Source organism: Orcinus orca, chromosome 2 (genome assembly GCF_937001465.1).
Source record: "Orcinus orca chromosome 2, mOrcOrc1.1, whole genome shotgun sequence".
NCBI classification, from domain to species: Eukaryota; Metazoa; Chordata; class Mammalia; order Artiodactyla; family Delphinidae; genus Orcinus; species Orcinus orca.
Window position 1 is genome coordinate 108,598,996 of NC_064560.1, and position 16,053 is coordinate 108,615,048.

The 16,053-nt window shown below is 42.1% G+C and overlaps 1 protein-coding gene across 4 annotated transcripts in view; it reads left to right on the forward strand.

The window, feature by feature from the left end:
- ATP8B4 (ATPase phospholipid transporting 8B4 (putative)) overlaps positions 1 to 16,053 on the forward strand; it is a 258,608-nt gene that overhangs the window by 27,687 nt on the left and 214,868 nt on the right. For all 4 annotated transcript variants that reach the window (XM_049706046.1, XM_049706047.1, XM_049706044.1 and 1 more), the window contains exon 3: positions 14,250 to 14,308. In XM_049706046.1, coding sequence (XP_049562003.1) covers positions 14,250 to 14,308 — 59 coding nt within the window. The remainder of the gene's footprint in view (positions 1 to 14,249; positions 14,309 to 16,053) is intronic.

A 16,053-nucleotide genomic window follows, 5' to 3' on the forward strand; every position in this document is an offset into this window, starting at 1 on the left:
TATTTCCTTTCCCATGTTAGGGAAGTTTTCAACTATAATCTCTTCAAAGATTTTCTCAGGTCCTTTCTCTCTCTCTTCTTCTTCTGGGACCCCTATAATGTGATTATTGGTGTGTTTAATGTTGTCCCAGATGTCTCTTAGGCTGTCTTCATTTCTTTTCACCCTTTTTTCTTCTGTTCCATGCAGTGATTTCCACCATTCTGTCTTCCAGGTCACTTATCCATTCTTCTGCCTCAGTTATTCTGCTATTGATTCCTTCTAGTGTATTTTTCATTTCAGTCATCGTATTGTTCATCTCTTTTTTTTGTTGTTCTTTAATTCTTCTAGGTCTTTGTTAAACATTTCTTGCATCTTCTCAATCATTGCCTCCATTCTTTTTCTGATGTCCTGGATCATCTTCACTATCATTATTCTGAATTCTTTTTCTGGAAGGTTGCCTGTCTCCACTTCATTTAGTTGTTTTTCTGGGGTTTTATCTTGTTGCTTCATCTGGAACATAGTCCTCTGCCTTTTCATTTTGTCTATCTTTCTGTTATTGTGGTTTTCCTTCTGTGGGCTTTAGGATTGTAGTTCTTCTTGCTTCTGCTGTCTGGCTTCGCATGGATGAGGCTGTCGAAAAGACTTGTGCAAACTTCCTGATGGGAGGGACTCGTTGTGGGTAGAGCTGGGTGTTACTCTGGTGGGCAGAACTCAGTAAAACTTTAATTTGCTTGTCTGCTGATAGGTGGGGCTGAGTTCCCTCCCTGTTGGTTGGTTGTTTGGCCTGAGGTGACCCAGCACTGGAGCATACAGGCTCTTTGGTGGGGCTAATGGTGGACACTGGGAGGGCTCCTACCAATGAGTACTTCCCAGAACTTCTGCTGCCACTGTCTTTGTCCTTGTGGTGAGCCACAGCTGCCTTCCGCCTCTGCAGGAGACCCTCCAACACTAGCAGGTACATTTGATTCTGTCTCCTACGGGGTCACTGCTCCTTCCCCTGGGTCCTGGTGGGCACACTACTTTGTGTGTGCCCTCCAAGAATGGAGTCTCTGTTTCCCCCAGTCCTGTCAAAGTTCTGCAAACAAATCCCGCTGGCTTTCAACGTCTGATTCTCTGGGGATTTCTCCTCCCATTGCCAGACCTCCAGGTTGGGAAGCCTGACGTGGGGCTCAGAACCTTCACTCCAGTGGGTGGACTTCTGTGGTATAAGTGTTCTCCAGTTTGTGAGTCACTCACCCAGCAGTTATGGGATTTGATTTTATTGTGATTGCACCCCTCCTACTGTCTCATTGCAGCTTATCCTTTGTCTTTGGATGTGGGGCATCTTTTTTGGCGAGTTCCAGTGTCTTCCTGTCAATGATAGTTCAGCATTTAGTTGTCATTCCGGTGCTCTCACAAGAGGGAGTGAGCGCACGACCCTCTACGCTGCCATCTTGAACTAATGTAAATTAGTTTAAAAATTATGTTAGCTTATGATAGATTAGAATAGTTTTTCAGCTTCATGACTTCGTAATGTCATGTAAAGATTTAGAATTGTCAACCTTGGGAAAACTTCCATCAAGTTTCCTTCATATCTGAGCTGTGACAGATGTACTTACTATATTTAGTACTAGTACAAATTGGTTTGTGCTCTATAAGCACAGGAATCCTAATAAATTTTATATTTTGCAATCCCCATGTAAAAAAAAATATGATATGCTTATTACATATAGTATTGAGGATACTCAGCACTTCATTCTCCTAATACTGCTAACATGAGATAAATTCTGTTTTGACTAGTAGTTGATGAAAGTTAAATCTTCCCCATACAATTTTCCATATGTGATGATTGGAAGAATCCTGTGTAGGCTAACTTCTGGCTCTGTATTGCAAACCTCTGTCTCCTCCATGATCCACATTCTTCTGGTGCTAGGTGCTATCAGACACAGTCATGCTGCCGTATGACCTTGGGCCCTGCACCTTCATCTTGCAATGCTGGGTGATTCCCCATGGAGATAGGAGAACCATTCCTACTCTGGGGTGACCACCAGTGAGTTAAATCTATACAGAAGTGACAATGAATCACATAAATACACTCCACTAAACACAAACTCAATGTATTTCCCACTTGAGAGCCCCTCATGTGGATTCCAGCATCATCTCACATGAGGCAAAATGTGACAGGAGGAAATAGAGTGGAGGAGACAATGGTCTTAGCTCTTGTGGCTAAAATATTTTAATATTGCAAATCAAAAAGCAAAACAGAGTAAAAGCAATGCAAACAAATTTCTAGTGCTATTCCCAGGGCCTTGGGATGGAAGGTGCAAGTGAGGTGAGCTGAAGCTTAAGCTTCATGGAGGGTCTGCTTCTGGCAGCGATTTGAGGTCAGAGGGGTAACAGGGTGGGTGTGTGAAGATCAAGCAGGGCCCTGAAGCCTTTGTAAGAGCTGGCTTCTCTCTTGAGATAGAGCAACACTGGACATTTTGTGCAGAGAAAAGAGATGATTTTTGTGGTAGGCAGATTAATGCCCCCTCCTGCAAAGATGTCCATGTCCTAAACCTCAGAACCTGTGGCTATGTGACCTTATATGGTAAAAGACACTTTGCAGATGTGATGAAGTTAAGGATCTTACAATGGAAAGATTATAAGGGTGGGCCCATTGTAATCACAAGGGTTCTTATAAGAGGGAGGCAGCAGAGTCAAAATCAGAGAAGGCAATATAATGGTGGAGGCAGAAGTCAGAGTGATGCATCCATGACCCAAGGAATGTGGCAGCCTCTAGAAGCTAGAAAAGGCCAGGAACAGATTCTCTTCTAGAGCCTCCAGAAGGGACTCAGTCTTGAAGAAACACCTTGATTTTAGCCTTGTGAGATCCATTTTTGGACTTCCTACTTCCAGAACAATAAGATGATATGTTTGTGTTGTTTTAAGCAACTACATTTGTGGTGATTTGCTAGAGCAGCAATCGGAAACTCATGCAATTCTAAAAGGGTCACTCTGGTTGCTCTGTTGAAAATAGATGATAGGGGCAGGGGTAGAAGTGAGGAGGGGTTATTATGACAGCTGGGAGGAGAGGTGAGGTGGCTTGGACCAGAGTGTGTGCAGAGGAGGGGCAGAGAAGTAGGCAGATTTCTTTTCTGCCCAAAGTTCTGGCTCTATTTTATCTCTATTTAAAACGTGTATTATCTGAATGCTTCACGACTAGGTAAATAAATCGAGGCCCCTATTTTTTTCTTTCTGTCTTTTCACACTTGGTCCAATATTCGACTAGAAGGCACATCTGAGGAGGAACTCTAGATATCCTCTTGCAAAGCCCATATTTCACCCCATCTCAGGTGGCAGACCACCTCTACCAAATGTCTTCTCTTTTCAGTAAATGACTATGGCTCAGCTTAGATAAGGTGCTTGGCAAAAACAACCCACCACACTCCACAGTTTGTATACAGCTGCCTAACTTCCCTTCAGAGCTGCCTAGGACAGGTGGGGATGCATTTTGACCACCCACCTGGACTTGAATTTCCTTTTCTCTGCTTTCTGTGTCTCCCTAGGCCTCTCTTCTGCTTCCTTGCTGTGCAGGTATTGTAGGCGCGTGTACCCTTTGAAGACTATTGATGTCTTGTTTGTTTTTCCTTCACTGTCTAGAATAGAGCCTTGCTCAAAGGAGTTCATTAAACATTTCTGCAATAAATCACTTTGTCTTGGCTCTAGCAGATTTTATTTGCCACACGGTTTCAGGGATTGAGACCTGAAACCAGTATGTACTAATGAAACTCATATTTATAGCCCTATGCATCTCAAAATGACAAACACAAGCTTTGAGAAACACAGCTTCCTGTGTAAGCTGATGAGGTATGAAGCAGATAAGAACCCTCTTCAGATTTCCTTCTCACGTGTCTCTGTCTTCCCCACCTGGGGTTCTTTCCTCTCACTTTGTGACAGGTGGCTTGATTTTCCTTGGATGGCTGGAATGTGTCTCACAAAGGGAAATTAAATGTCCTTCAGCTTTTTCTAGGCTCTTGGGATCCTTGGGGTAGATCCTGAGGTTTTTTTTTTTTTTTTTTTTTTTTGCATAGGCAGGCTATAGAAAAATATAGCTGTTTTTCATCTGTACAGAAAACATTCTTATCCTGGCGTAGTCCATAACAATGCAATTTTTGCTGTAGATAATCAAATTGTAAAAGAATGTAGATTTAAAAACCCAGCGGTCTAGCACCGGATCCATAAGAGAAAGGCTGCTAAGAAAGCAGTAAGTTTTGGACAGGGGTTTGGGAGAGTCTTCTCAGCAACGACTGCTGAAAGTCTCCAAGGAGAGGGCAGTCAGTTTCTCCGAGGGGGCCTTTACTGTGAAGCAGAGAGAAGGCTGGAGGGAATGAAATGTAAGAGGTCCCAGGGCACCAAGGTTAATTGGGAAGGAGTCTGTGACTTGCAGTACATCCTGGAGTATCACTTTTGTCTAGAGAGGCCTCTTCTCCCTCTCCTTGACCTCTGGACACAGGCATGCATTAATTTACAGTTTCCCAATCATCTCTGCATGGTACCACCCACCATCTCCTTATACCTAGAATCTCTTCCAAGCTCCTTTTACAAGGTCAGAAGTTCAGCGTTTGAAATCTGACTCTATTGCATAATCGCGCTAGGCCTTTATTTTTCTCACTTGTAAAGTGGGGCTAATAATAGTGCGTACCTAATAGGAGTGTTTTGAGGGTTAATGCATGTGAAACGCTTCATACAGTATCTAGCTTTTAACCAGTGCTCAATAAATGTTAGCTGTTATTATCTTCACTATATTACAGTAAGTCTTAAATCTCCAGTTGTGAATCTATACTTACAGAAAACCACATGGTGAGGGCTCATAAGAAAATTTTTGTCCATTTTACTTGTAATGTGTATCATATAATTCACGTATGCTTGAAGAAGAATGAATTGGTAAAATATTTTTATTTTTCTTTGTGAAGCTGTCGTAAGCCATGAGAGGAACAAAGCTTCCAATAAATCAAATTTTCCAGATATCTGGACCTGATGAGCAAATTGGCTCAGCCCAGAGGAAAACAAACCCAAGGCCCTTTAGTATTTGTTTGACTCCCCTAATTCTGTTTCCAAGCTCTTTTCTGAGGACAAGAATTTTTTTAAAACTTGTGGAAAGATTTTTTTTTTTTTGCCTCGATTCTCTCTTTAGTTTGCTGATTAAATGTCAATGAATCCCAGCAGCTGCAGGTCACCACTGGGTTTCAATAGGAAACCCTGATTCAGGACACATAGTTTTCAATTGTATCAGAATGTGCTCTTGGAATCAAATCAGGAAATCTTGAAGGCTGGGGAACTCTTTTCTTTAAAGTTCTCCCTACTCATTGTTCTTTCCTCATGTCTTTAATGAATTGCTTTGGCTCCCAACCACAGACCAGATTGTGACAAATTAGGAAGGGAAAAAGCTTAAGTTATTGATTTGGCTTGAGGGAATTTTTGTGAGATTTCTGACCCAACCCAAAAAACCAACAACCCCCAAACCCCAAATGATTCTCCATGTTTTGAGACCTTCTTCAGCTTCTGGACTGGGACCAACCTTGATAAGGAAATATCAGTCCATGCCATCAGGGTTATATACAGAGACCCCTAAATTCTCTGTGGTGCTTCATCATTTCATGATTTTGGGGAGCTAAAGCCAACTGCCTGGAGGCTGTCTCCTAAACCACATTTGGTAAAGGACAAAACGCTCTGGAGTTAATTGAAGAAAGACAGTGTGTTCATTAATTGTGGGCTCATAGTTGCTGTGATCACTCATGGGCCTGGTGGAAGCCTCCTAAATCTTCCCTTTACTCTTGGTCTTCTTAACAGAGTTGCTGCATTCACTAACTAGTCTTAAACCCTAAGGTGTTATGCATTGTTCAGAGACAAACTCATCAAAAAAGATGTAAGTGACCTGTCTTCTCTTGTCTCCTGGAAGTGGAAGCTGGATAATGTAAAATTTATTTTGTTATGAGGGAGAAGAGCCCAGATTAGGAAGTGGGTGTTGCCTTTGAGGACCTAGAGTAGAATCAATGGGCATTTGTCAATTTCTACTGAAACTGTTTAGAAAATTACTTCAGACCCTCTCCAGCAATAATAGTAATAGTGATGTTAAGACTGACTAGCCAAGCTTGGATGATTTCCTTTTTCTTCACCTCTTATTTGCTTTTTTTTTTCATTAAAAAAAGACTCTTCAACTATTTTTCTGTTTATAAAGTGCTTTCCCTACATTTTCTCACTTAATGATGGCAACAGAAGGTGGCATTATTTTACAGAGGAAGCATAGGTAAGGAGAGGTCCTGAGTTAAATGTGCTCACGCAGATCGTTTGGTGGAAGATCTCGGGCCTCTTGCTTCGTGATCCTGGCCTCTTCTGAGGGCTCTTTCATCAAACCTCTTTTATTTTTTTTGCGGTACGTGGGCCTCTCACTGTTGTGGCCTCTCCCGTCGCGGAGCACAGGCTCCGGACGCACAGGCTCAGCGGCCACGCTTCACGGGCCCAGCTGCTCCGCGGCATGTGGGACTTTCCCGGACCGGGGCACGAACCCGTGTCCCCCCGCATCGGCAGGCGGCCTCTCAACTGCTGCGCCACCAGGGAAGCCCCATCAAACCTATTTTTATGGGTCTAAAAAGTCTTGGTGACGTGAGAACAGCATCTTGATTGCAATTAAAAATTCCCAGCAGAGTAGTGTTAGGTCCCTCACATCTTTTTAAATTTTTTGTTTTGTTTTGTATTTTGGCTGCGCCACGTGATTCTGGGATTTTAGAGATCTTAGTTCCCAGACAAGGGATTGAACCTAGGCTCCCTGCAGTGGAAGCGTGGAGTCCTAATCACTGGCCCACCAGGGAATTACCCCCCCGCCCTTTTTTTCTCCCACATTTTTTTTTTTTTTTTTGCGGTCCGCAGGCCTCACACTGTTGTGGCCTCTCCCGTTGCGGAGCACAGGCTCCGGACGCACAGGCTCAGCGGCCATGGCTCATGGGCCCAGCCGCTCCGTGGCATGTGGGATCTTCCCGGACCGGGGCACGAACCCGTATCCCCCTGCATCGGCAGGCGGACTCTCAACCACTGCGCCACCAGGGAAGCCCTCTCCCACTTTTTAAACTTATGTCTTAGTTATCTGATAACACTGTTGGATTTTTCTAGATGCATCTCCTCCTTCGAAAAGGAAAGACAAGCATACATGCATACATAAATGGATATGGTTTCATTGTCTGAAACCAAGTCAAAGAAACTGTCAGCCCTATAAGATAATTATTTCAGGGAGGGAGGGGTACCTCCAGGTCATATTCTGAAACTCAGGTTACTCTTTTTGATAAATGTTCCCTAACATTTAACTGATTTATAAATAACCATTTCATAAAATAGGTGAGGTAGCCTCAGTTAGTTATCTTGGATCATGTAACAGGAAGCACGTGGCTCAAAGATAAGCATTCTAGGAGTGCTTCATTGATATTTTATTTGATTGAGGCAGACATCAAATTATTTTAGCCTTGACGAGATTTGGGGAGTAAAGGCTATTTCCAACACCCTGTGTGAAACAGAGCTTTGAAGGTTTAATGACCTCTTTTACTATATTCTGGAGCAGGTGAAAAACAATGTCTAAGATAATTTTGCCTCTGCTAATGGCTATTGTCTTGGCTCACTGAAATGGTGAAAGATGGCTTCCTATCCAAACACGTGTCTTGGTAGGCTCCTCGGCTGTCACAAAAGAATGCTAACACTATTAAACGTTGGTCTTCTGCCTTACACATCTATACTCAGCTAGCAACACAGCATAGCAGCTCTCCAGGTATTTTCTAGGAAGTTCAATCTCAAGCTTATAGTCATTTAGTGTTTAGCGCAAGTGCAGTTGAGAGAAATAATTAGGATGATTGCTCGAAGGACGTGTAGTTCATTTGCTCTTTTAAATATCCTAAAATACATTTCTGAACTTTATCAGCTCAGCAGGGACTGAGTACAGAGACTCTGTCATTGGGCCCTTGGAATTGTGTTTGAGATGATATCCATAGGCCTGTTATAAAACACAGCTCTAAAATTCTCATATTATCTTCTTTCTCTCAAACAATGACTACTTTATGAGGAGTTGTTAGAGAAATTATTGTGTGAGCCAACAACTAACACATTATTTTACTTTCCCAAAGAAGTTAGTTTATTTTTACCTTACAGACTGTGAAGTAAAGGGCAATAGACAGGCCTTCCCTTTTTCTGTAGAATTGGTGGTCCACCTGGAACAGGTATGTGGGTTATCATGTCAGGCATTTTTATTTGCATTAGGGACTCTAGCTGATCATCATCCTTCCATATTTTCTTCCACTTTACTTTAAAAACGTAAACCATTATTTTTCCTGTTGTACGTTCTTGAGTACAGCATTACATTATTTTGGAGATGATCTTGTGTGTAAACCCTCTTGCATGTCTGAAGATGTTTTTATTGCCCTTTCATACTTGATTGATTATTTGCCTGAGTATAGAATTCTAAGTTCAAAACTTTTTTTTCTTAAAACTGGAAGGCATCACTCCTGTGTTTTCTATCATCCTTGTTGCTGATGAGAAATTTCATGTTCTAATTCTTATGACTCTGGGGCTACCCATTTTTTTCCTTCTGGAAGTTTTTAATATTTTTCTCTTTGTTTTTTATCAAAATTTTATGAAGATCTGTAGGTCCATTTTCATTCATCCTGACTGGCACTTGGTGGCCCTTTTGCTTTGAAGAGTTGCCTTACTCTGGTGCAGAGAAATTTTCTTCTATTTATTTGATTATTTCCTCCCATCCATTGTTTATGTTCCTTTCTCCTAAGTGTTTTTTTTTCACATTTCTTTTTTGTCATTTTCTTATATATTTTAAGAGATTTCTTAAGTCTTATTCTTCATTCTCTCTTTCCTACTATACAGTTCGTGCATTAAATATTTTTAATTTCCAGGAGCTTTCTCTTGTTCTCTGTTTTCTTTGTTCCTAGCAGCTTGTTCTTGTTTCATGGATGCCGTCCATGTCTTCTTGAATATCTTTGAGGTACTAATTAGAATTAAAAAGAAAAACAACCCCCTTTCCCCACCTGTTTTCAGCATTATCTCTTCCCCTCGGATCCTTCTGTTTTGTGCTCTTGGTTTTTCTTAGATGTCTGGTGACTTATGTTTGCTGGTTTGTATTTACAAATGAAGGACTAGATGGATTAGTTCAGTTTCAAAGGTCTTTTCCCCTGTCAGGCCTCTCCTTTAAATAGGAGGACCAGTGATATAGCCAGCACACAGAGAGGTTTTTCTGTGTGTCTTAGTCCATTCTGTTTGCTATAACAGAGTACAAAGACTAGGTGGCATGTAAACAATAAAAATTTATTTCTCACGGTTCTGGAGGCTGGGAAGTCCATGATCAAGGCATCAGCAGATTTGGGGACTGGTGAGGGCTGCTTCCTGGTTCATAGACGGTTATCTTCTTTCTGTGTCTTCAAATAATGAAAGGGGCAAGAGAGCTCTCTGGGGCCTCTTTCTGTTTTTCTTTTTGCGGTACGCGGGCCTCTCACTGCTGTGGCCTCTCTCGTTGTGGAGCACAGGCTCCGGACGCGCAGGCTCAGCGGCCATGGCTCACGGGCCCAGCCGCTCCGCGGCATGTGGGACCTTCCCGGACCGGGGCACGAGCCCGTGTCCCCTGCATCGACAGGCGGACTCTCAACCCCTGTGCCACCAGGGAAGCCCCGGGCCTCTTTTTTAACGACACTAATCCCATTCACTGGGGCTCCACCCTCATGACCTAATTACCTTCCAAAAGCTTTCAAATATCATCACATTGGGGATTAAGTCTCAATATATGAATTTGGGAGGGGCACAAACATTCAGTCTATAGCATTGTGGTTTAGTCAGGGTATCTGGCAAATCCCACAATTGCCTCAGTAAGGCAGGCTTTACGAGGCTGCTGTAGCTGATGTGGAGATTCAGAGCTTCTTCTCTCTTAGGCCTGAACACCCCCTCTTGGTTTCTTCCCTAGGCATGTTGCCTAGTCTCTTCAGTGGGTAAGGGAGGGGTATGTGAGAGGACCCAACTGGCTCAATTATAATTATTTTGGTAATTCTCCAAAACTAAGGTGATCAGATAATTTATGTTCCAAACTGAGACACTTTTAATTATTTTGCCAAGACATTAGGCATCACTGGGACTGTCACCCTATCTACAACACACTCTCAATCTTTGTATTTATTGGCTGAATTTGGAACTTCTCTGGGGCTCCATTGGGAAAACAACTCTTCTAAGTCTTTTGGCTAGCATTGTTCCTATCTTTTTTAATTTTTTTTTTGGTCAAATTGATCCCATCTGATTTCTGTTTTATTTTGTAGACTTTCTTTAAAATTTATGAGCCTCTGATAGCCCCATTCTTATTTTCCAGCACTGTTATGTTTTTATTCTTAAAAAAATATTTTCTGTCATTTCAGTGGGACCTGAGAGGTAAGGGAGGTAGAAGGACATGCTAACTTGAACTGGAAGTTCTTTTATTCCACTGTAAACATACTCTGGTTTACTATATTTTATACATCCATGTGTATCACTTACTCATTTTTGGAACCAGACACATTTAGTGATACCAGTTGTGCAGGAATGAGCTTACTGTGTTAACTCGTAAATCCCTTGATGAGCACTTTCCTTTCCTTCCTCTCACACCTGGAAGGATGCCTACAGAATGTTGGGCATTAAGTCACTGAACCTCTGAGCAATCCATAGTGGGCGTTGTTTATGGGGGATTTGTGCTCTGCTTCCCCTTCTTGCAGGATGTAACTTATTGCCAACAGGGGTTTATATCCCCTCATGCACTGTTGTAGCACATGGAAGAATGTAAATTCCTACAAAGACAATTCAGGCCTAGCATATTCAGGTTAAAGGCAGAAAACTGTAGGGATTTAAAACCCAAAGCCAGAATTTTGCAGAGCTTAGTGAAGGGATGGAATATCTTCTCCCAGAATTTATCCATGAAGGCTCAGTTCAGAAAGATAATACTTAATGGAAGTATAGAGACAAAGATGAAGTCTTAATAAGAAGATTTTAGAAGGAAAAAGAGGAGAGGACTTCCTGGCTCTGACAAGGTCTCGTGGGATAAGAGCAATGTGGATACCCAGGAGAGGATCCAAACTTTCCCAGCACAGAAATTACTCCTTTGGCCACTTTGGGAAAGGGCTATTCTCAGTCCTTGGGGAGGATGGTTACATGGAGACACTGGACAGGAGTCAAGATTCTGGTGTTTGGAATAAGTAAAATTAGACACAGAACTATGGAATTCTGTGCTTGGATGTGCTTCATATAAATGTGAAATTTAAAAATGATCATCATCTGAATGTATATGCTCTAAACTAAAGCCATCAATATACAAGTTAGCACGTCTGATTTTTGATTTAAGCTAAAGTTAACCTGTAAATTACATGCAGGAGGCCAGTGGGCCAGGTTAGCCTTCGCCATGCAGAAGAGACCCGCCCCCCCCACCAACCCCAAGTAATATCCACTGTTTTCCTGTCGGCAGTTTCACTATGCCTGGGTTAAGGTGGGGACGAATAAACAAATCATCTATCTTTCTAAGCTTTTAAGTCTCTCAGCCTCCAAAATTCCATTTTGGGCTTTGATATTTTTGCTCTTTGTTGGGGAATGATGAGAGAGGATGATGCTTTCATAGTCAGACTTTGAAATCTTTCTTTCAGGGGATGGTTGGTTGAGAGGTTGCTTCCTGGTGGGTTCTCAATTTCAGAGTTATACACAGGGAACTGACTTTATTAGATGGTAAAGAAGGAAGTCATGTAGGTGGATAACAAACAAATAAACACTCTACAAATAGTAGGAGCCCAACCATAACCAAAGACAGGGTGTCATTTGTCAGGAGCAGTCCTCAGAGGTGAACTTCGTACTTGAAAGCTGAGCCACAGGGACTGTAGAGACACTTAGATTCCTCTTGGAATTTTGGGAAAAGGGAATCAGTATACAGGGAGCAGGTGGTAAGATATTCTCCTATCTCCCTTCTTTCCCTGTTCATCTCCTTCTTCTTTCTCATCTTCCTTCTACTTCCAGCTCTCCTTCTCTTTGCTTTTCTCTTGCTCTTTCTTTCCTCATCCCTACTTTCCACTCTCCAGTCTCCTTTATCTCTGTGGTTGTATGTACCTTCTCTAAAGTCAGACTCTTACCACATGCCTATACTTTTTACAATCTGTCACTTACCCAGGTGGGGAACTGTGGGATTAAGGGACTCCCAGGTTGAGATGGTCAGGTTATTTACTAGGAGAGTCCAACATGGCTGTCTGTTGGTTACATGGCTGATCTTCCTTCCATAGCTTTCATTACTCCACCGTTACCCTTTTGCCAACTCTGGATTAAGTAAACATGGAGCAAGAACGTGCTACCCTTACTACAAAAACATGCTCTGCTGGGGTTTCTGGGGCATTGTCTCTTCTTGCCCTCTACAAATTTTAACTTCTGCACTATGATAATCTTTGGGTTTGTTGTCCTATGGTTTTGTTATTTGTACTTGCTTTCAGGTGATATAGAAGTGTCCCCTGGCAGTAGCCAGAAAAATTGGGGCACCAGAGAAGGGTATAAGCTCCTTTCTGGAAGATCCTGGTGAGCTGGAGCGAGGCAGAGAGAGAGCACAAAGATTGTGTCCATTGGCCTCCATTCCCCGAGAGCCTCTCCATAGTCCCCTGTAAGAGTACCAAACCAGAAGCCTGCCCCACAGGCCAAAGCTTTTGGACGGGCAAACGGGCCTCTTTCTCAGAAAGACTGAGAATGTGTTTCAGTCAGCTGTCTGTGCAGTGTCCTGGGGGTGGTAGTCTGCCAAGAATAGAATCTTTGATTGTTACAGTCCCATGGGATCCAGAAACATAAGCCCATGGGCTTCAGAGTCAGGCACTCAAGAAGTGTTCCCTGGGTGGCAGCTGTGAAAACCAGGATCAGATGTAAAAACTGGGGCACCAGGTGTGTGTTGATGCTCCCCTCCAGGAGATCCTGGGGCTCTGCAGTGTGGCAGAGGGGGAGTGCGAAGACGGCACCCAGTGGAAAATAAAAATTAAAAAAAAAAAGGAAAAGAAAAGAAAAATAAGAAAAGAAAAGAAAAATAAGAAAAAAAAGACAAGGGGGAAAAAGAGTAAAGGAGGAAATAAAAAAGATGGTGCCCGTCCGCATTAGCAAGGCAGAGGGAGATCAGGGAGATGGTACCCACCAGCAACCGTCCCTGGAGAGTATCCCAGAGGTCCGTGCCCCTTAGACCAATGCTTTAAAATTAGTGAGTCTTTTTCTGGTGCTTTTCAAAGGGCTGCTTCTGTGCTGGGCCCTGGGATGAGTCTGCCTGAGGGCACTTTAAGAGCTCTTCCTCAGTTTGCCACAGCCCTGCTCCCCTGGTCTTCAAAGCAGATGCCTTGGAGGCTGTCTCTCAGGTACCTGTCTGAAAAGTGGGGGTGCCCGATGTGGGGTCTGAACCCTTTGCTCCTCGGGTTGAAGCTCTGGGTTTTGAGTTGCCTCCCACTTGGTCTGAGGGTGGGGTTTATAGTGAGATTGTGTCTCAGCGTTTCCTACCTGCTTTGATTGGTTTCCCTCTTGTTTGCCCAATGTGAAGGGGTCTCTTAGCCAGTTTCTAGGTTTTGTTCTGAGGAAATTGTTCCAGATATATCTGTACATTCAGTATGTCCATAGGAGGAGGTGAGTTCAGGATCTTCCTAAGTTGCTACCTTGGACCGGGATTCTACATTTGCTTTCAGAAGAGATTTTAGTTTTTTGGCCACTTCCAGCTAAGGGTAGGTCTCAGTCCCCTGATAATGTAAAGTTCCTCTCAATATGCATGGGTTGTTTAGAAATATCATCTTTGGCTCCGTGACTATAAGGCCAGTGACCTCACGGGCCACTTCAGTATGGTTTTGTTTGGCTATGTTATATCTTGTAACTCTGAAGCAAAAAAACAAAAACAAAAACAAAAAAAGATTCCTTTCCAGTGTGGCATTTGACTTTTAGCAGCTCCTTCTTTTTTAGGAACTACTTGAAGTTAACAGAAAGTGGAGTTGAAGGGATATAGAAATTGGAGACACATACTGTTTTGCTTTATGGCTGGCATCAGAAAGACAATGAAAAACATTTCAGCTTTCCATTTTGGAATTTTCCAATACACGTTCCAACATTTAGGCTGGAAAAAAACCAATGCCCTTCAAATTTCAAAAGAAAGAATTCTTATAACCTTGATGACAATCAAAGTAACCTATTGGATATTAGTTTAAAGAGTTGTATGTTTCTTTTGGTTGAAAATTTAATTTCATACCTGATTTCTCTCTCTTTAGAAGTGGAACGGATAGTAAAAGCCAATGACCGTGAATATAATGAGAAGTACCAGTACACAGTGAGTAAAACACTCATAGCACACACATGCTGGGGTAGGTCTGATCTTAAGGATAGTAGGATTCTTGCCTTCTAGAACTTTGATTTCACTAAAAACTTTGTTGGTCCATTTTAATAGCAAGGTGCCATATGTTTCCATAAATTCAGATTTTAGTAATGTTTATACATTTATTTCTATTCTGCACGGAGTGGTTGGTATTCATATTGGTATGGGAATAAGATGAAGTACCTTCTTTCTCAAGAATTTATGCTTAATTCATCTTGGTGCCCATTGGGCACTCAAATAATGTAAGAATACTGTGAAAGCAGGCCTCCATGGTAGTACTTGGTGATAGAAGTGGTAATAGTGGCTGATGGGTGATGAATAACATTTGGGGATTTTCTCAAAGCAACTGAGGCTGAATGTGGAAAAGTGCATGTAGGAGAAAGTTCCTAGACCTGAATGATTGTATCTATCAAGTGAGCAGTGAGAATGATTAGTTAAAATGTGTGATCTTTAAGCTTGTACTGAACTACTTTTTTTTTTAATGAGAGTTTTCTTCATTCACATAAGAAATATTTATTGAGAGCCTCCTAAGTGACTGGCACTAGTCTAGAAACTTGGGATACTCTGGTGAGCACTTTGTGAATTATTTCATGGGCCCTCATAAAAATCTCCTCATCTTTCCTTGACTCAACCTAAGCTGCTACGTGAAGTTTTTTAAATAAGTTCTAAGAAAGATAACTGGTAGAATTGATGCTGTGGGTGACATGTGGCCTAGAAGACCTGCTGTGATTGAGTATACCAGCACATTAATGAAAGAAAGTCTCAATTCACAGAGGGGTTTGATGACTATAAAAGCATAGAAATGTAAGTGTCATGGGGTAAACTTTGGCAGTCTCCATCTAGGAACTGGCTAGAGGAGAGAGAATTTTGGCCAATGGCTTATTTTTAGTGTTTAGTTTCTGTTGGCAGTGTTTTTCCATACATGTGGAAGGCTACATTGGGCTATTATAGCTTGATACCAGTAGAGGTAGCTAACAACCCCTCTTTTCTCATACTGTGATAATCACGTAAACTTGTGATTATAATTTGATGTTCAATGTAAGTGTCTCTACAGGGAGTCAGCACACTGCCTCTATGACAGATTTCTCATTAAAGTAATATATTGGCACCCTGATTTTATTCATCAGTCTTGTGAGCTTGGTTCAAGTAAATCTGTCCTTGAGAGAAGAATCCCTCGCAGGAGGTTGATGAATATGCTTTGTTGCCAGGGGTTGGGGGGCGGGGGACTACCTTCTCCATGGTGATTAATGCCACTCTGTGCAGCCTCCTGACCGCTGGTCATTTAGCCCTTCTGGTCATCACCAGACTTGGCCCCATGCCTTTCTATCCATTCTACCACTAGTTCTTTAACTCTAGAGGATGACCCTTGAAAGCCTTGACCACCAAACCCTAAATCAGAGGAGTAGATGTCTATATTTTAAGACCTTGGGGGCAAAAACCCAGTAATAAGTAATCTACTACTGGGTAATTATGCATTTACGTACTTGGCTTTATCCTTATTTTCCAATGTGTAAGAGGTATTTTCATTCTGTGAGTAGTAACTAGATAAGGAAAGCCATATTTTGTCTGCATTTTGTAAGATGATACAGTCTTTTATATTTATAGTTATTTTTACTTAGTTTATGAAACATTTCAAACTTAGAGGAAAGTACAGGGAATAATATGACACCTGTGTGCCTACCACCCAGGTTAAATAGATG